Source organism: Triticum aestivum, chromosome 4A (assembly GCF_018294505.1).
Source record: "Triticum aestivum cultivar Chinese Spring chromosome 4A, IWGSC CS RefSeq v2.1, whole genome shotgun sequence".
Taxonomy (NCBI): Eukaryota; Viridiplantae; Streptophyta; class Magnoliopsida; order Poales; family Poaceae; genus Triticum; species Triticum aestivum.
In genome coordinates, this window is record NC_057803.1 from 742,380,939 (window position 1) to 742,401,589 (window position 20,651).

General features: G+C 44.1%; 1 protein-coding gene, 1 long non-coding RNA gene and 1 pseudogene across 3 annotated transcripts; 2 read left to right on the forward strand and 1 right to left on the reverse strand.

The window, feature by feature from the left end:
• The first annotated feature begins 1,081 nt into the window (after positions 1-1,081).
• Positions 1,082-3,190, forward strand: LOC123083546 (uncharacterized; annotated as a pseudogene).
• Positions 3,191-12,427: 9,237 nt separating this feature from the next.
• Positions 12,428-14,154, reverse strand: LOC123088507 (F-box protein At5g49610). Its single transcript, XM_044510710.1, has 2 exons — positions 13,890-14,154; positions 12,428-13,783 (listed from the first exon to the last, which is right to left on the reverse strand). Exons 1-2 carry the CDS (start codon positions 14,013-14,015, stop codon positions 12,638-12,640), a joined length of 1,272 nt encoding a protein of 423 aa, XP_044366645.1. The 5' UTR covers positions 14,016-14,154; the 3' UTR covers positions 12,428-12,637.
• A 243-nt stretch (positions 14,155-14,397) lies between these two features.
• On the forward strand, positions 14,398-17,224 carry LOC123088508 (uncharacterized). Of its 2 annotated transcripts, XR_006441925.1 has the most exons (5): positions 14,398-14,922; positions 15,383-15,856; positions 16,013-16,099; positions 16,402-16,578; positions 16,662-17,224. It is a non-coding gene; the product is annotated as an uncharacterized lncRNA (long non-coding RNA). The 2 variants fall into 2 exon arrangements; XR_006441924.1 differs by lacking the exon at positions 14,398-14,922 and having other exon boundaries at positions 15,128-15,856.
• Positions 17,225-20,651: the final 3,427 nt, after the last annotated feature.

Genomic DNA, 20,651 nt, shown 5'->3' on the forward strand with positions numbered 1-20,651 from the left:
ACCACATCCGAATCATAACAAGGACGAGGGCCGACGGGGACGGATATCAAAACCATGGCACTATGTATAACAAACAACGTACGGGTAAGATAATTATACGAGTAACTATATATCCAAATCACATAAACATCAATTTGGTAATGTAAAACATTCATGAACAAGAGCCTCACCAGAAGGTGGTGCCGGCGACGGGACGGTGCGGGCGATCGACGGTGGTTACGACGGAGATTTAGAAGGCACTAAGTAAACCACACCTACATATGCAAACTAAGTGTTATTTTTGTGCTCAAATTGCATATAAATCAAATACTAGCAAATATAATTATTCCTCCCAAATTAATCACTATACAAAGCATTGCAAGAGCTAATCTAGCAATGAGAGTTGAAAGGACAAAGTTGCTAACCTTTGTGATCATTTGAATGGATGGGGGCCTTCAAATCTTGACAAATTTTGGGCAAAATTTGTGAGGAGCTCGAGGAGAGAGGGGGAAGAACAGAGGAAGTGAGGGAAAAGGGGAAGAACAGAGTGGCTCGGGGGGGACGAAGGGTTTATGTACGTCGCCTTTAGTACCGGTTCGTGCCACGAACCGGTACTAAAGGTGCTAGAGGGGCCCCAGACTGACAACACCCTGCCACCACCCTCTTTAGTACCGGTTCGTGCCACGAACCGGTACAATAGGTTCCCCACGAACCGGTACTAATGAGAACGGCCGGCTAGCCGTTGGAACCGGCACTATTGGACACATTAGTGCCGGCTCAAAACCAAACCGGCACTAATGTGTCTCATATTAGGTCCTTTTTCTACTAGTGCCGGTGGGCAGCGGCTGATGGTGGCACTCCCGATCCCGAGCGATTGATTCGATTCCCCAATCGAAATCGAATCATCGCCGCCTCCCTCAAACCTTAGCTAGCTAGTTTCTGCCGCCGGCGACGTCCACCATCTCAGCCCGCGGCAAGGAGGAGGAGATGGGGTGTTCCAGCCTGCAAGATGGGTGAGCACCGCCCTACGGCGATTGGCAGTTCTTCGATCGCCTCGAATGTGGAGGAGGAGGAGGAAGTGACCGAGGAGCCTGAGATTCCAATGTGGGACAACAATGACGACGGTGTGGTTGACCTCAAGACCAAGGCCGAGCTCCAGGAGCTTCACATTGCCTGCGTCAAAGGCTTCACCGAGTTGGATCCCAGGAAGAATCTTTGGGTCCATACCCGCTTCTGCAGCTTCAATATAGGGGGCTTCGACCTTGATAGAGAGTGTGAGTATTGCACTTACACCCATTCCATTCCAATCCTCTGGGTATTTCACTTGAGTTTCTTCCCTTGTTAGGAGACGATAAACTAGCCATAGTTTGTTGGCTCTAAAATGTGTCTCTTGCCCTTCATTTGCAGCTAAGTTTGGCCTTGGGCCGCCGCTTTATGACAATCTAGCTCCCAAGTTGGAGAGGTACATGGCGTCGTTAGCCATCAATGTCATTTCCGTCAAAGTAAGCAAATCCGACCTGGGTTATCCAATCAGTGTATATGGCATGCACTGTTCTTGCAAGGGATACGATTGACTACAGATGTGTCTATCTGCTCAGACGTGCAAGGGAAGATCCCCAGATCATCAACTCCAAGGTGTGCACTAGTCCATTCCCTATTTCCTTAGCTTTTACTTGCTCGTATATACTGATCAAATCCAAATATTTTTATCCTCTTCTAATAAATATGCTGTATATATACTATAAAAGGTGTGTGTGCTGATTATTTCACCATATGATATTATATGATTGCTGGTGCACTAGTGAGTAGGTACACTAGTCTGCTATCCTATCAAAAATTTCTTGACCAAATACAAACTAGAATGTAAACAGCCCCATTCTTCAATATAGTTTGCTAAAAATTTCTAGGTTTATGCCCTGTACCCTTCGGCATTTCTTGTATATGTACTTGTTTCCTTGTAAGAACAAGTCCTGCTCTGCCAGCATTATGTGTTGGTGTTTATTCAGAAACGTTTCTTGTCTTTCTTGCTTGCAATTACCACTATTCAGAAGCTTAATATCATATTGGATACACTTATGTTTGCAAAAAAGGTTTGTGAGTAACCATTTTGATTGAAAACATTGATAGCTTCATGATGTAGTTATTGCAGCTTACTGTTTATCTCATGATGTAGCTATCTTTCTCAGCTCTCATGGTGTATCTATCTCAGCTTGCTGTTCTTGCATGATGTCCAAGCTACATTTTGTCAATGTAGTACTTCCCTAGTATACACCACTCTTTCATCAAATTTGGTGCATTTTCATATATCTATTTGATTTCTCCATTTAGTTATTTTCGCTTGTTCAAAACTTGTTGCCTTTTAACTTCATGTGAGATTTAGTTGCGTATTTTCGACGCTGGTCTGATTAATTGCTTAACTTCATGTGAGTTTTTGTGACTAGTCAGATTTGTTTGGTTAGCATGTCCAACTACACAGCTTGCCCCACTTACTACATAGAGACATATTTGACGTTTCTTAAATTATTTTGCAGGATGATATGCTAACATTGATAGGTCCATGACGAGGATTAGTTCAGTTAGATAATATTTATTTTGAGTTGAATCTGAGGGTGAAGGGTGATGCCGGCGACGAAGATTTTAGCAAAGGTGTGGTAGTGCTCCATGTTGGTCCCTATCACCCTAAACCAATCACAAGGGTGCTGAGTAGTTGGCTGAGCAGAGTGGAGTTGGTGCTTGCAACTGTTGAAAGTCCAGTGGCAGCTAGCCTTGAAGTCAAAGTTTTGAAAGGAGCAGCACCTTTCAGTGGCAAAATATGTGCTGGGACTAGTGAAAACCCGAAGACTCAAATGATTGTGTATGATAGAAGAGATACGAAGAGCGGCCCCTCTGTTGTGTTAACTCGCAACCTCGTAGCTGTCCCTGACCCGGATGATGATGAAGGAGATGAAATTGGTGTCTATGTTCGCTTCCTTGATGATGACGACGAGGTCGATGATGAGGATGCAGGCACCTTGGTCAAGCTAGCATACCCTGCTGAAGAGCAAGTTTGCTGTCACGGCGCCTGGGAGCTGCAAGTGATGGTTTCGTGGACTGCCATCCTGTGCAAACCAATGGCAAAACATGTCTTAACAAGAGGGACTAGTATGCCCAGAGCTTATACTTGCCCTAAGTACGCACCTCTGTTCTGATTGGTCGTGCTCTAGAATTTCTGTTCCTGTCCATAGTACATGTAAGAAGAATTGTGTCTGTGCTGCTGGTTTACCCATGGATGGTAATGGTTCCGGGAGAGACGAGATCGCCCTCGTCGCCTTGCCTATAACCTAGTGATGGCATCGGTCGGCGACTCGCACTGTCTCTTTTTTTCAAGCACAAGTACCGGCCACCCGATGGACATCTTGCACACAGCGACCGGGTAATGGGCTCTACGGTAAAATAGACCCAGTAGCATCGAGTTCACAGAGAAAAGGTGGCAGTTACAAGTCATTAGGCCCAGTTTATAATACCAGAGGCCCAAAAAATGTCACCAGAGAAGCAGGCCAGCAAAGGTGAGCGCTCGTTGGTAGCGATCAAACCGAGCGAATGTGTGATTTAGGGCAAATCGGGCGGCCAGTAAACGCCCTAGTGATGATTTGATGGCTACAAATGCTAATGGCTTGGGAGGGCAGGAAAACTGCGCAGTTATAATGTACCTAAATGTCTTTCTATTTTAGTCTCGTCCCCAAAATTTTCTAAAGTCTTTTTAGAGATTCCAATATGGACTATACACGGAGCATTAATTTCTAAAGATTTGAATATTAATGAGGTGAACTATTGATGTGTTATTTCATTTTCCTCGCAAAAAAATATATGCCCAACATTAATTATGAAGATTCGGTATAAATCTTCTGCTTAATAATCAAGTATTTCATAATGTTCATTTACATGGGGATTTACTACTTAAAATAAGACTGTGTCGGTGGTCTTGATCATTTTGTCACTCCTTCTCGCTTGAAATTATCATGAAGGGAATGGAGCAATAGTAAGGAATAAGTAAGTATCTTATTTTTTATTTTTTGAAATCGAGGCAAAAGATTTGCCTCATATTTTAATTATGGGAGAATAGAGCTTGAAATACACCTCGTAACTGGAAAAAAAGAGTGTTACTCTCCCGGTATGATGTTGCCGAATTTCTTCGCCCCGGCGGTTACCCAAAGGATGGCTTCACTCTTGATGTTGTTGAGCAAAACCGTTGGAGGCATACTCTTTTGTCGAAAGACCCGGGTGTTCTGTTTGTTCCAAATGGTCCATCCCAATAGCATGGTGAGGGAGGCCATGGCTTTTCCGGTTGGGGGTGCTCTGGGTTGATCCATTTACCCATCATTCCTTTAAAGAGTCCTCGAGGTGCCAGGTAGATGTGTCAAGATCTTCTAAATGTACCCACTCATTGACCAAATTCCATAGGCGAAGGGTGAATCAACATTTGACAAAAAGGTGTAGCCCAGATTCTTGTTCTCTTTTGCATAGGGGGCATAGTAATTGGTCTATACAATTAGATATGATAATAAATCCAAAATTCCAGGTCCATTTGATTTTCTATGTGTTATGCAAGCGAATCAATAAGTAGAAAATGCAGGCTCCTCTGCCCCAGCGACTCCATTTTAGAGTGCTCCACATCAGACTACCCCCAAAGCCCCAACAAGGAACAAGCATCAGGAACCCTAGTTAGCTAGAGACAGATCAAAATCGAACACTTACAGATATTAGCGTCGAGCAACCTCCACCACAGCTGCCGGCACAACCATTCCCTCGCCTCCCCGTCATCTTTCTTTCCCGCCTCCTCTGCTCCCTGTGCATCCCAAATGCACATGTGCACACCGGATCGGATGGGCACCAAGACTCAGGTGTGATTTTGGTGGCTCCACTGCTCTAGTGAATCTCTCTCTCTCTCTCTCTCTCTCTCTCTCTCTCTCTCTCTCTCTCTCTCTCTCTCTCTCTCTCTAGCTTTAAAAAGGTTAATTTTTATTCTAATATTTTAGTCTAGGCTTTAATCCTAGGTTATCAAGGGTAAAACCACATTCACTAACTATCTAAGCAATGCTTGATTTATTGTAACACATTTATTCAAGGAGCACGAAGACCACTTGTCACCAAATACATTTTTTGGATACAATGGAACAACTCAAGTTGAACCCATCACACGCCACCCGCAATCCAGGCACACACATGAACCTTTATTGCAGTGACCATCATCGGCACCATTGTACTTGCACCACGTCTGACATGTCGAAGAGTCATGACAAGTGACCTTGCTGGTATACTCATGGCAAGTGCTTTGAACCACATCTGCACCAAAAAAAGTTATTTTTCTTTTATTTAAATGAACACAAGTCCTATATGTAGAGAAGAGACTATTGTCTTCTTATTACCACAAGACATGAGGAACGCCAATATGAGGATGGATGCCACAACGTTGAAAACCTTACGAGCCATGGCTAATTCTTAATCTGGTTGGCGGTCTATCATTCATGTGTATTGTATTTATATGGAAGGTTTCTCACCTCCTTCCTCTCATAGTCATTTATGTCTTCCTATTTTAGTCCCGTCGCTGAGATTTTCCAATCTAGCATTAATTTCTGAAGATTTGAAAATTAATGAGGTGAACTATTGATGTGTTATTTGATTCCTCACAAAAAATGTCTGCCCAGACATTAATTTATGAAGATTCGATTTTTTTGCTTAATACTAGTAAAGTAGTTCATAATGTTTATTTATATGGGGGATCTATTAATCATAATCAGGTCGTGTCGGTAGTCTGGATTATTTTGTCGCCCCTTCTCGCTTGAAATGAGTAGACCTGCCATCGAGAAAGGAATGGATTTAAAATAAGTATCACATGTTCAAAAATGGATTTAACTGGGTCTGGACAATTAGAGATGATAATAAATCAAAAATTCCCAAGTCAATTTGATTTGATATGTGTTATGCAAGGGAATCAATTCAAAGAATCAATTAGCAGTAAGTGGAAAGTTGAGAAACATATGTCCTTTTCCTACACTGAAACACACTGAGCATTGATGACTGGTTTCTATTGCATGGTTGATGACTTCCGAATTACCATTTGGTGAGTAGCGAATATACGGTACTAAATACAGCTGTTAAAAGAACAAGAGTGAAGTGCATCGTAGGTCCCTGAACTATTAGAGGGGTGTCAAGTAGGTCCTCAAACAATGAAAATCATCATCCAGGTCCTCAAACTGTAATAAGTGTATCATCCAGGTCCAAAATCTGTTCAACACTGTAGCAGTCCGAGGACCTATATTTTGCCTAGCATGACACACTTTCTGTACTTCAAGGACCTAGATGACGATTTTCGTAGTTTGAGGACCTACATGACACCCTTGAAATAGTTCAAGGACCTATTGTGCACTTCACTCAAAGAACAATATATGGTGTGAGTGAGTGGGAGATATTGTCCAGCAATTGTTGACAAATTTATAGTTGCATTGCTTTACATCAATGGATAAGTGATATAAGAATTAGAGTACAATGGAGATATGTGCAAGCTTATGGAGATAGGCACGACGAAGAAAATAGCCATCATGTTCTTTCACATAGAATAAATTATTCCTGACGTTTTGATTGAGACGATTTACTAAACCTACAAATGAAACAAGGAGCCATGTGTGCTTACGTGAATCTCCACGTGGATCGGATGGCCACCAAAACTCGGGTGTGATTTAATAAATCCTTTTGTCTTGGGACTGTTTATTCAGCTGTCGACTAATTTTCACTTTAGTGCAAATCAATTTTTTGTCCAATGATGACGTTACACATGTCCAGTTCATGATTTGCCTTCATCTTGGTTCTTTATACGTTTTGGTCACTGTCGGAAAAAATTGCCCCGCCCACCCCCTCCTACTAGAATGTCCTAGGAGTTTACAAAGAAAACTGGCTGGACAAAAAGGAACAAACAATACTAGCGAGTTTGAAAATAGAGACCCACTAACCTGGAGAAGAATCCACAATGCATGCTGCTCTAGGTCACATATCTGGCAAATCAACACATCATGTTCACTACAACTTAGATAAAACGAACGCCACCAAAAAATATACGATAAAAAATAACACAAGTACTGCAAGTTTATTGTCTGAACATACATGCCTTAGATAGCAAGCATGACAGCCTGATCCTGAAAAACTGACACTAACTAAATTTAACTATGAGATATAGGCGATTAAGCCCTAAATCATCATGCAAATCGATTGGCATCAACACACGTCGCCAATGAGGGACGCCTTCAAGAGGTGCTCTATGTCATTCCTGCTACTTCTTCACTGACATATCATCACCAAGTTCTACATCAACATGGTTTTCATTGACATGATCACCAACACACCGTCGCCGCCCCACCCACAAGATAGACACCTCCAGCATCCTCTGACAGTATAACTACAAGACGCAACCTCGAAGAAGACAATGACCGCGTCATGATGACAACATCGACTGCATCATCTACGACGACACAACGACATCGACACGGCATCACTTAAGTGACGACCCCTTCCGCAACCACACGGTCCTGGCAAAAAACGTTGTGTGCGCAATGAGTTTCCTCCGGACCTCGCAAAATTGATGGACTCATTGCTGATGACATTATTTTGTAATGGGACTCACATTGCCAATTTGTTTTTGAGCATTTTTATTGTTGCTCGACTGGAAAGCAAAATATTGTGTGCATTATTGTTCCACATGCTGGACTGCAACTCCCACATCTTTTGGAGCCTCGATCTGGTGATCAAGGCACTGCCAAGAAAATCACAAGATATGCTGAATTAAAGTCTCAATAAAAAAAACAGATGCCTAGTAAAACACACGTTAATTTACTCAGGACAGGGAAATGGCCAGTTATTGGTTATTCCATTTTGGCTTCTACTATCACAATTATTTGAGACACAGAAGGTGATATATACAGGTTAATGATTGATTACCCTCCAAACTCCTCCATATATGATCTCTATCAACTACATAGAAAGGGAGCTAAGCCACCAGCATAGAACTATTTCTGTCAACAATAGATAAACAACTACTACCTCCATCATGGTTTATTGGTCTCCTTTGTATTTTGTGCTAAATTTTGACCATAAATTTGACTAATAAAATGTTAATGCATGTCATAAAAAAATGTTGTTGGACTCGTATTTGAATGTACTTCCCAATGACATTATTTTTGTTACATATAACTTATATTTTATAAATTAAAATCATGGTCAAAATATAACACAGAATACGAGGGGGACTAGTAAACCAGGACGGAGGTAGTATTTCTCAAATCAAGGGAAGCAAGAACTATTTCTCTCAGCAATAGATAATTAAACAACTTCGGACATCATTTTATTTAGCCAATGAGCTGGTAATGCAAACCTACACGGCCCAGACAATATTCCAGCTTCCACTTTCTTAGAGTTTTGTCACCTTAGCCTTACCAAAAATTAGATGCTAACAATGACAAAAATACTTGAGGAAAATATGTGTGACCAGATTGTGAGCCTAAGCACAAGGGAAACAAAAACCATCAAAGATTGTGCTCAGAAAGTAGCAACAATCCTATGAACGAAGTGCAATCCTATGAGTAAGTTTCATCCGTCAATCCTCCTTTGTATGTACAACCATATCTTTACTTGGACAGGTAGCAGCTGATCTGATGGGTGTATCATATCTATATCTATTATCTAGTTATGCAGGTGGGGTGAACTCTCCACTTGTCTGCCGTGGTTTCTTTACTTCAACTTTATGAACAATGCACAAACCTACAACTTGCAATGAAGCTATCTGTGCCGGTACCAATGGCAGTGGTTACAGTGGAACTTCGTCAGGTGCAGCAAAGCAGTAGAGAAGAGGAAACACAAGGGAGCTTCCTGGTTTCATGTTGCATTTTCTCTCCATCTTGTCTTCTGTGGCGTCACACCAGTTTCGGCTAACTGTTGTGATCTGTGGACACTAGACTGCTCCCCAAATGTGGTCTTCTCACTGGGCTCTCCTGATTCCAGATCAACAAGATCTTCTTCTGCATTAATCTTGTTTGGTGTCTCTAAAACACGTTCTCCTTTTTTACGAAATCTGTGATCAATATTTTATGTCCGCCTTCAGGTCTTGAAGTCGTTGTGCATTGCAGATTTTCAGTTTCATTCCTTTCGAACAAGTTCCTCACTACCTAGAGGACGAAGAGCGTAAAATTTTCTCACAACCTAGAGAATGTGTCACACCGGAAGGCGCCCATAGAAGCAGTAGTGCCTGTGCATGTGACACATGTACCAGGAGGTCGATGCTCGGGGTTCCGGGCACCGTCCTTATGACGTCATGGATGACGTTTTCCGTATGCCCTCGCTCGGGTTATCTGTGGCTTTCACAAGATGGTAAGTGCGCACTAAAGATCCACGCATATTACGTGTGGCTTTGATCTTACCAGATGTGGTGATGTAAGAATATGTGGACCCCTTAGTATGGCGAAAAAACACCTACATTTTTTGGTGGGACCTGGTGGTGCCAGCGTCGAGTGCGTTTGTTAGGTTAATGTGTATGTGGGCCTTAAGCCAGGGTGTGTTGGGTAGGTTTACAAAGCCACAAAACCTGTAAATGAATAAACGAGAAAGAAACGAATAGACAACTCTGAATTCTCCTCTCTCTCGTGTGTCTCCCTGGTCCCTGCTCTTTTCTCTCGTCCCCAAGTCAGGCAGCGACACAACACAGACAAGGAGATAGTTACAGACTGTTGAAGAAAATACGGCAAGGAGATAGTTACAGACTGTTGAAGAAAATAGTGCATCTCTTACTACAAAGAAGATGTATATACTCGTATTTCGCTTGTCTTCACCATACCATTTTCGAGTCAATGGCAGCTCCAAACTTTACTAGTTGTGCAAGATAAACTAGGTCCAGTGAAACATTTGCCAAATCTGTAGGCTCAGCGCACCATACAAGAAACTAACTTAAGCATCGAATATTCTAACAGATACTCCCTCCGTCCTGTAACTAGTGCCAAAAAATGTCTTACATTATGGGACGAAGGGACTATTTGATAACTGAAAGACTGACTTTCAGGTGCTAGTTTGAAACTTTACAAACTGATACTAAATACTTCAGCAATCGATCACAATGCCTAATGTGGACGACAATATTTAGTAAACCATTTCTAACGTACAAACCATATATATATATCCCAGGATTCTGCGTGATCCAGCCTGGAAATTTATAATATTGTGCCTTGTTGGAATATACTGTATCCTTAATCATGGTATATCCATGCCTGTTGCCATGAGTATTTCTTTTCTTGTGACGGTCATAATCATGGTATATCCATGCCTGTTGCCATGAGTATTTCTTTTCTTCTCACGGTCAATGGATTATGCATGTGCCCTCCAAACTACCCCTTTTTCTTCTTTATACTTTTCGTTCTCTCTGGCTATATTGTTGTTCTATTCATGCAAGCTTGTGATAATTTAGTACTGATATTATTAGCTACTGAAGAGTGGAGACCAGTAGGGGTTAACTTGTCAGGGAACTCAGAAATTATTTTGCTTGACTAAATTGCTTTCTACAAACAGTACAGGCACGGTTCTGAAATTAATCCATCGGATTCAGGCAAGTAGGCTTATGAAGATTGTCAAGCAGGGGACAAAGACATGTCGGATGAAAAACCCTGTTTGACAGGCCAATACAAGTAAGCGCACTATTATAGTTCTAAAACGAAATAAAATTTGAACCTACCACATGTGTGACCGCTTTGTGTATGAACACAAAGTAGTCTGTGACATGTGTTTTTCAAGTAACTTTTGACTCTTCAAAACTGAAGGCAAAACGTTTACTTGCCGCCATCTTCTGTACTGCACCTCTCATTTTTGGTTTTGCTGAGCACAACCACACATAGCCACTACTGGAATCCAGGAATTTGCAGTACCAGGAGTACTCAACGATGGCCCATATCCGCTCGGTAAAGCGTTTGCCGAGTGTAACCAAACGGTGCTTGGTGTACACCCAGCTCTCAAAGTAGGCTTTGCCGAGTCCTCGTCTATCTAGTCTTGGCCAAATAGGACATTATGGACACACTAGGGGTTGGGTGCATAGGTAGTAGCTAGTGACAAACATCAAACTTAAAGAGTGCTTAGTCTTAGCTACAGACAGAATCATTCTCTTCTCTCCCCTAAACAAAATAAGGAAATAATTATGTCCATTAGATTTGAAGCTGCATAATGACACTGACATCTCTTTAGTCTTTGCGCTCTGTATATTCAGCATAGAAAGGGACCATCCGCATTACTGTTACAAAAACAGAGTGCCATCAATATCTGGCATAGATGGATAGCAACTCATCTTGAAGATCTATTTGCTTGACAAAATGGAAATAAAGAGCAGAAAATGTAAATACTTCTAAATATTGATAACTTCAGCTCACATTCACCCAGCACGAACAGATAACAAGTGAGCACAATAATTAGCACTGCATGAAAACAAATATATTAGGTGACTAGGTAATTCATACAGCTAAGCATTACCGATTGAATCGCTTGTTGCATACAAAATCTATACCTGTTGACAAACATTGTTCAACACCACAAAACGGCTGCACTCAGAGAGCATATTCTAATTCTAAATGAAAGAAAATTTGATGGGGCATTCAAAAAAAATTCTAAAACAGAATAAAGTTTAAACCTATCACACGTGTGACTGCGTCGTGCATGAATATAAGCTCAATCTGGTGACATGCATGTGTAGTGGGTCATGCAGCAAGACGGGCGGTCAAGTTACTTCTCAGCTGCAGAACGACACACGGGTAACAATTTAAATTAGAATATAATTCAAAGTGCATTCACTGCACAGTTCGTAGCTGACAAGAAAATTATGTTATGTGAGCTACATCATTGTCAACAAAATCTGAAGAAGCTTCAAAAACAGGATTGGTTTGACAACAACCTAGTAGTTCAACAGTATGGTCAGGATACAAGTAGGAAAAACCGGTCAATCAAAAGTTCAATCCCCACAAGAAAAAGACTCGAAAACAGGAAATTGATTAGAAGCACACTACTAGTGACAAACAACAAACATAAAGAGTGCCTAGTTTTAGCTACAGGCGGAATCATTTTGTTCTCTCCCCTGAACAAAATAAAGAGATAATTATGTTCACTATATCTGCTATATAAGCTGCATACTGTTTAATATATAGAAAAGCTCCATATTGGTTTCATAAACGACACCAACATCTCCTTACCCTTGGTATATGCGGCATAGAAGAGACCATTCGCAAAATTCTGTTACCGTTACAAAGACATGGCATCATCCATATTCAGCATAGATGCACAACAAGTCATATTTAAGATCTATTTGCTCGACACGACACAAATGGAAATAAAGAGGAAATGGAAATAATTCTAAACAGTGATAATGAAAGTTCACATTCAGCCGATGCGAACAGATAACAAGTGACCACATTAATCAGTATTACATAAAACACAAATATATTTAGGTGGCCAAGTCATTCATACAACTAAGCAAGCATTACCCGCTGGATCTGTTGGCGCTTACAAAATGTCTACCGGTGACCAACATTGTTCAACGCCACAAAACGGCTGCAGCCAAACCAGTGCCACGGAACTAGAAGAGCGATTTTTTCAAAGGCGTTAGTGATCATCCGTGAGCCAAATCCGCAAAGCAAGGAATAAAAGGTAGAGCACCAAAGAAATCTGCAGAAGTGCACATGGGATGCACTCGCCCGCTGTCCATGTCGTATGACAGACTCACCAGCTTCCAGTCAGTAATGAAAATCACGTTGTATTCTGGATGAATTGCAAACATCTGATACTTACAGGACCCATCCTCTTGGCGATGATAATCCTCTTCTTGGTCGGATTCCGTTTCTTCAAACAGTTTTGGAACGTCGACGGTATGCTTTAGGGTCCACTCTTCTTCAGTAGCATAATAATCCTTGAGCACCCACACGGAGAGCTGGTAATCATGAGGATCCATATACCAAGCATGAAGGAGTCCCTGAGAGCACCCCACCGAACCATAACCAGGCGTTGTTGCCCCTTGCATTCCATCCGGGCAAGTAATTTTCCGGCAAACCTCCCCCTCAAGGTCTAGTATAGTTATGAAAGTTCCATGGAAAAGCAAATGTAAGAAATGGATCATGCCATTCAGGAAGACACATTCGGCGCTAACGGCACCATGCCGTCTGTGTCCCCACCCCCTGCTGGGAGTCCATTGTCCGGTTTCCCATGAGTATATCGGCACAACGTCGATCGACTCCCAGAGGGGCGCAAACACGACGAAACGAGACGGAACGGACGGGTCGAAAACCAGGAAGGGATAACTCAGCTCGAAACTTTCGGGTTCTCCGTTGTCTTGGTCCAGCCATTCAATAGGAGGCAGCACGGTCCACTGTTGGGTCATCGGATTGCACACGATGAAATCGAATTTGTCCTTTTCCGATTCCAGTTTCCAGCATTTGCAGAGGAGAAGGCTGGTGGAGCATTGCTCGATATTGATCCTTTGGTATCTCGGGCGCAGGAAAGGGAGCGAAGCGTCGACCAGCGGACGTCCGCCGGACAGATTGCTGAAGCGGAGGCTGCCGGCCGGGCCGTATTGGAAGAATCCGGAGAGGGTCTGCGTCGCCCTCTTGACGATGCTGGGGTCGGAGCAGAGGACGCGCCACTGCTTGGAGACGCACTTGAATCGGCAGAGCGACCGGTACGGCAGCCGCGCCAGGATCTCGACGAGGGGGCCCTCGGGGACGCTCACCACCTCCGACGCCGGCTGCGTCTGCCTCCTCTTCTACGAACGGGCCGAGGAAAGATTGATTAAGATCCCGATCGATTCATTGATTCGAAGACACGAGAAAGAAAGAAAGATTCATTGATTGGAAGATCCAGGAGCAGACCTGAGAAGCTACGACGGGGAACGGCGGCGCGGGACGGGAGTCGTCGCGGCGGCGGATCTCCGGCGGATCGCTCTGCTCCTTCCCCGTGCGGCCATGCTGGCTTGCTTCTCCTCCCCCTGGTGGCATCGCGCACCCCGTGGACTCCTGGATCAGTCCCGCGAGGCCCTCCAGGGAGAAGGTTCCGGAGCTCTAGCTAGGGTTGGGGCCAGAGCGGCGGCCGCGGCTGTGTTCCTCGAGGGGATGACCTTCACCATTCTTCCGGAATTCTGCCCAGATAATCCATATCTATATCTTCTAGTATATCAAATTATACCTAATAATATCTTTATCATTATTCTTATCTTTATCTTTATTTTTATCTTATATATATATATATCTTTATCTATATCTATATACCTACTAATAAACCAGCTATTGCTTCTGGTCGTACGTCATTGCATTTTTGCAGAAAAGTCCCTTCGTTTCTGAGAAATTAATCCGCGGTCCTCCTAATAAGTGAACCAACGGGGGAAAGAAAAAAAACGCACGACGACCTCGCCTTCCATCACCACCTCCAGCGCTCCACCTCCAGCGCGCCGCCGCATCGACGCGCAGCCGCCTGCCGCCAACGCCCCTCCGCCGTGCGCCTTCCCCACCGCTATGGCTTTCCACCACCGGCGACACTCGATGTTGGCGCCACACCTTCCCCCATCCCCTCTCTCTCGCCACGACCCGACGTCGTCGTCCTCCACCACCAGCCCAGCCCTTGCGTCTTCCTCTTAAAGCGACGCTACCCACCCTCCCTCCTCTCTTTGGCCGACGTCCCGTGCTCCGGCAACGGCAAAAAACAGTTCCAAACCGTCTGCCTCGCCTCTCAATCACAGGTGAGCCGACGGGAGTCGGTTCCTCTCCTCCCCAATGCTCTTCTAAACCTGGCCAGAGCACCTGCTCCTCCCATCACGCGCAGATCGACGGAGCAGTTCGATGGTCGTTGCCCAGCTGCGTGCAGTTCAGTACTGCTCTGCCCCAACGACTTCAACCACCATCTCGCCAGGTGCACGCCATGTGTTTGCTAAAAAGACTCAGCGCACTGCAACATCATTTTTCTTTGTTTCATGGTCATTTGTAGGTAGCTCATTCTTGCTAATTTCTGTAGCTTAGATTACTTTACAACGTTTATCCTGTGTGCTCTGCACTTTAGGTTGTTTGCACGAACAGTACACTACAAGGAATTTTGTCCGTTTGATCTGTGTTGAGAACAAAGTTTGAAGTGTTTTAAAAAACAGTTGGTTTATATTGTTGTATTGTGATTCACTAGAAGGAATTATGGCATTAGTTCAGCGAAAAAGGTTTACCTCAGTTCAGACTAGAGTTGCTGGTGCTTTAGGGTGGATGGTCCAGATAGACCAAAACAATGGTACCTATGTTTACTGCACTTGCATACTCTGGTAAGCGCTTAGGCCTGATTTGTTGTTAGCAGCCTGGGTAATTAATCCCCTTCCTGCAACTTTCAGCTTGCTTGTGGACCCAAGATTGTCCAAGTGAGATGTTGGGAGAAGGTGCTAGCTGCACACGGAGTCTCGTTTCTTGGTAATGGCGAACCAGTTTCCATATCTCAGCATATTCAACATGTTAAGAGTTCAATTTGTCTCGGTATGCTGCTATAGGGCTTGGGCACATGCGCCTTTCTCAAGATGTGTCTGCAAGCAGCTATACATTTTTATCCTGTTGTGCTCTGATCGCCTGATGGTCTTGGATGGTGTAATTGCTTTTGATGATTTAGGAAAATTTGTGTTAAATCTTCTCGAAAGATTCAAGCTGGTTGACATGAAACCGGTGGTGGAGCAGTGCAGCAGACGTCAAGGCTATGAATGGCGGCAAGGGATAGAGCCCTGGCGCTTGCTTGAGAATTTAGTTGCTATAGCTAATAATGACTGACCAAATCAGTATGTCTGGAAGTTGAACATTTAGGCTACAACCTGTACGAGGTACAACTTTGTAGGATTGTATGATGAATCTAGGCATGAATTTAATTGAAATCACGTAATGTTTGTATGGTTAAATCACAAAAATTAGGCCTGAGAGTAGCTGGCTGCAAAATGTTGTTCATGTGTAATTATTAATTCATGTTTTTTTGTTGTTAGACAAATGAGCTTGTTTAAGGAATTCAAGTATGGACGTGGAGCAGCAGATGGATGGATGTTAGCCAACACAAAAGTTGCACACGGCAGGTCTGAGATCTTCCACTTGCTACTCGCTCTTGTCAAGACATTAGGTGATTATAAGGCTGTCATGGGTGAAGTGTTGGGGAAGCATAACAAGGCTCTGGAGCATCAAGTTCTTCCAATTACTTCTGCAGATGCCAAAGTAGTTCAGCCAGTTGCCCAAAATAAGCAAGTCTACCTTAAGGCATGAATTTGTTATACTTCAGGCCCCAAACTGTGTTTATAAGCAGTAGCTTATGCTTCCTCTACTTAAGGCACGAGATTGGCACCAAAAGTTTCCTCACAAACTTTCACTATTTTCATTGCAGCAAGGCCATTGTCCATCTCCAGAGAAGCGCAAGGCCATTGTCCATCTCCAGAGAAGCGCAAGGCCAATAGCCCACTAGATAAGGCTATCGAGGAGCCGTCTGAAATAGATGTACTTATTGCGTTATTTGAAATGAATGGATATCTTGTTGACACAGTTTTGGGATAAAATAAAACAGGTATGATGCAAATTTAATTTTAGCGGTATAGATTTTGTACCGTTACAGTGGACGGGCTAATGTGCGTTTTGATTTCTGTGCAGATTAAGTGATGGGTGTCAGGCTCTACGGTGTGTTTGACTACAACACTACTGATGTTGCACAATCTGCCGGGGATGAAGTGGCAGATGCCATCGCAAGTGTTTGCACATGATGCAGTAATAGACAAAGCATATCAAGGTGCAGTGTCCTAGGCTCCTAGGTGTTCAAAGGTTCATGCATATCCAAGTGTTCTTGACCCATGAAGTAGCAGACTAGCAGCCACGTACATGTTCACTCTGCATGGAGATTCAGTATGCATATATCAAGAAAATATATCAGACAGTGTTATTCCCATTTTCTGGCAACAAGCAGAGTGACTGCTAAGCTCTTCAGCATGTCCGCAGTCAATCTGGTAGCAAAAGTAGTTGCAAAGGAAAGTTGACTACACTGACAAAAAAATAGATGTTTGCTTTATTCTATTATGCAGAACTATACTACATTATATCTTTAGACTGGGACACTGATGTATAGACCATCATTTTTTAGTACTTAGAAGGGGTTCATGGCAAAAGATAAATTTCAGATGTACATGGTATAACTTTCACCTTTGAGGCTCTTCAAGACATGTTCTATTTGATGTTCTTCAGGAGAGGTTCAAGATTACATTCAAGGAGAGAATGTAGCCATAGTGACATTCATGAAGTGAAGCAACTGCCAGCATTGTAGGAGAGGTGTAGTCGGGGCTGTCATACCATGTAAATCAGTGAGCTACTCTTTGTAGAGTTGCTACGAAATTTATGTTAATTTCCTGCGGATGAATAAGTTCCTAATATTGTTTTAATGAATTTCTATTTCGTGTTGTCTAGACTTAGCAATGTGGACATATCTAATTTTATTGTGGAAAGCACCACAACTTTTGCCTCGAACAAAACAAGGTATTTGGGTGAGACTGTAAGCACCTAAGATTTTTGTTTGATTCTTTTTTGAGTTTCCAGTTATCCTCTATTTCTTTGCTTCATTTTTACTGGTTTTGAAGCATTTGTTACTAATAACTTTTGCTGTTATTTTCCTTTCATGAGTTTGTATTTGTTTCTATTGCTGATCGACCGGCCTCTTTTTTTATACAAACATATAATTTCAGAGTACTTATCTATTAGGACATCCTTAGATTCATCTTTGTACAACTTTATACATGGTAATCCCATCTTCCGTCGCAACGCACGGGCAATTTTCCTAGTAATAATAAAGGGGCTATTACTTCTTACCATCATAGTAGTACGTTCCAAAATTTTCTTTCGTCCCTTCCTCCCCTAAAAAAACAAAAAATTCTTTCAGTCCGTCGTGCTCGAACCATTTTTATCTTTGCTGGGCCTCGATCCTTCGTCCATCGCTGGCTTAACTGGGCCTGAGAAATTGCAACGCTTCGCTGGGCCTGATCCTTCGTAGGCCACTCACTTTACTGGGCCTACAAATTTAAAAAAGAATTGCTGCAGTGAGGTATTGATCCCTCATACCTCCCATTTTAGCTACAATCGACTTTTGTTCCGGGTCGCCTTATAACTGATAATATCGTTGCTGTATATGAATGTCTGCACTTCATGAAGGGCAACAAAGCAGACAAACATCGTCATTATGCACTTAAGCTTCATATGATGAAGGCATATGGTAGGGTTGAATGGGGTTATCTTGAGAGCCATCATGCTCAAACTTGGCTTCTCTGAAAGATGGGTCACTATTGTTATGGACTTGGTCTGCTCGGTTTTGTTCAATGGAAAGAAATGGGATGAATTTAAATCTTCACGAGGTATTCGTCAAGGAGATCCTATCTCCCCTTACCTGTTTATGTTCGCAGCAAAGGGCATTTGATGCCTCCTTAAATCCACAGATCAGTCATCTCAGATGGGTGGAATTCAAGTTGCGCCTACGGCGCCCCTTGTTAACCACCTCTTATTTGTAGATGATAGCATGTTGTTATTCAAAGCAAATGGTGTAGGGGTGACTGAGGTATCAAACATGTTGAATAGTTATTGCAGGGCTTCTGGTCAGCTTATTAATGCTAACAAATCTTCAATTTTCTTCAGCAAATAATGCCCGACAGATGTCAAAGATGAGACCAAAAATATTCTTCAAGTGCCCAATGAAACTTTAAATGATAGGTACTTGGGTTTGCCCTCAAAACTTTTCTCTTCGGCTGGTAACGAGCCACTGGCTAGGGTATCTATTAGTCCAGAACCTGACGGCGCCGCTGGGCGATGTATCCCCTCTCCCACCTCTGACTCTCATCTCTCGATCCCCTTTCTTGCTATGAACCCTAGCTACTTGTATCCCTGATTCGATCAATTGAGAGTAAATCCTATCGCCTAGACACTAGATCCGTGTCATCTGGTAATCAGAGCCACCAATTCCACCAGAAATTTTCTCTTCCGCATCGCGAGCTGGCGCCGAAGACGCGCAGCATCAAGGAGATCATGGCGGGGACGGATGCCCAGAAGCAGTGGGAGGAGGCGGCGACGGAGCGAAGCGGCATCGCCAAGGCCCTCCTATCGATCCAGCAGACATTGGATAGGATGGCCCCCGCGGTCGCGAAGATGGAGCCCGCGGTCGCGAAGATGGAGCCGACGCTCGTCGCGCTCGAGCCGGACGTCCAGGATCTCGCGACCTGGCGACCCACCTGGACACGGCGGTGGGACGACTCCAAGCAGACCTCGGCGACATCCGGGCGCAGCTGGAGAAGATCGCGGCAGGCACCGCACCAGCCAACAGGCCGATGCCGAATTCCGTCACGGCGGACGCGCCACCGACCAACATCGAGCAAGGTGATGACGATCACGGGCACACTGGCCACCGCAGGGCTTTACTTCCACGGGCTTCGGCTAGTGAGGGACCGATCCACACTACGCCGTTCCTGGCCAATGGTACGTTCCTAACCCCGTTTCCTCCTCCCCCCTTCCTTAGAGTTGGGCGGTAGCAGTAATCAGGGTGGCACGGGAGGCCGTTTCGGCAACAAAATCATGGAGTGCCCTGAATTTGATGGCGACAATCCCACGGGTTGGCGCCTTCGTTGCGAAGCCTTTTTCGGTGTAAGTGGGCTTGAAACGCACGTCTGGGTGGACACTGCTATTGTTCACTTTACAGGGGCGGCTGCCTTGTGGTTAGAGTGGTCTAAAATGCATCTGAAGAGTGCTAACTGGGAGGGGTTTTGCATAGCTGTGCTAGACAAATTTGGGCGCTCTGAGTTTCAGTTCCTTCTGCGCAAGTTTTCAAAACTGAAGCAAACAGGCTCGGTTCTCGAATATGCCGAACAATTCAATTTATCCATGCACAGCCTGTTAGCGCATCATAGCTCTTGGGATCCCCTGTTCTTTACTACTCATTTTGTCGAAGGATTGCATCATGACATTAAAGTTGCTGTGATGCTTCATCGACCCCCAGACTTGGAAACTGCCGTCTCTTTGGCTGAATTGCAGGAGGAGGTGGTCGAGCTGGTGCGTTTGGAGCAGGAAAACAATGGCCCTTCTCGGTCGGGGAGCTCTCATACTCGAGCGGGGCGATTCACCTCGCGGCCTCCGCTGGCTGTCGCACTTCCAGTGCCCACACAGGCGGGGCGCACCTCACCAACGCCATCGCCACTCGAGACACGCCGCGGACTCGACATCGCCAAGACGCCCGCGGGTTCGTCTACGTCAGTGGACGACAAGCTCAAGGCCTTGCGCAACTTCAGAAAAGCACGCGGGCTATGCTTCACATGTGGCGAGCGTTGGGGGCCAGGGCATACTTGCGCCTTCACTGTACAACTGCACGTTGTCGAAGAGATGGTGGGCATGCTGTCGCCACCAACATCACCGGATCCCACACCGAGTGCTCAAGTGGATAGCTCAGAAGAAGATTTGTAATTGCTGTCAGCGGCTACTGTTACTGGTACAGAGGCGCCAAAGGCTTTCCGTCTTCATGGTCGAGTGGGTAACAAGGTGCTGCTAATGCTAGTGGACTCGGGCTCTTCTCATAGTTTTATCAATTTGGAGGTTGTGCAGAACTGGCCAGGGGTACAACCA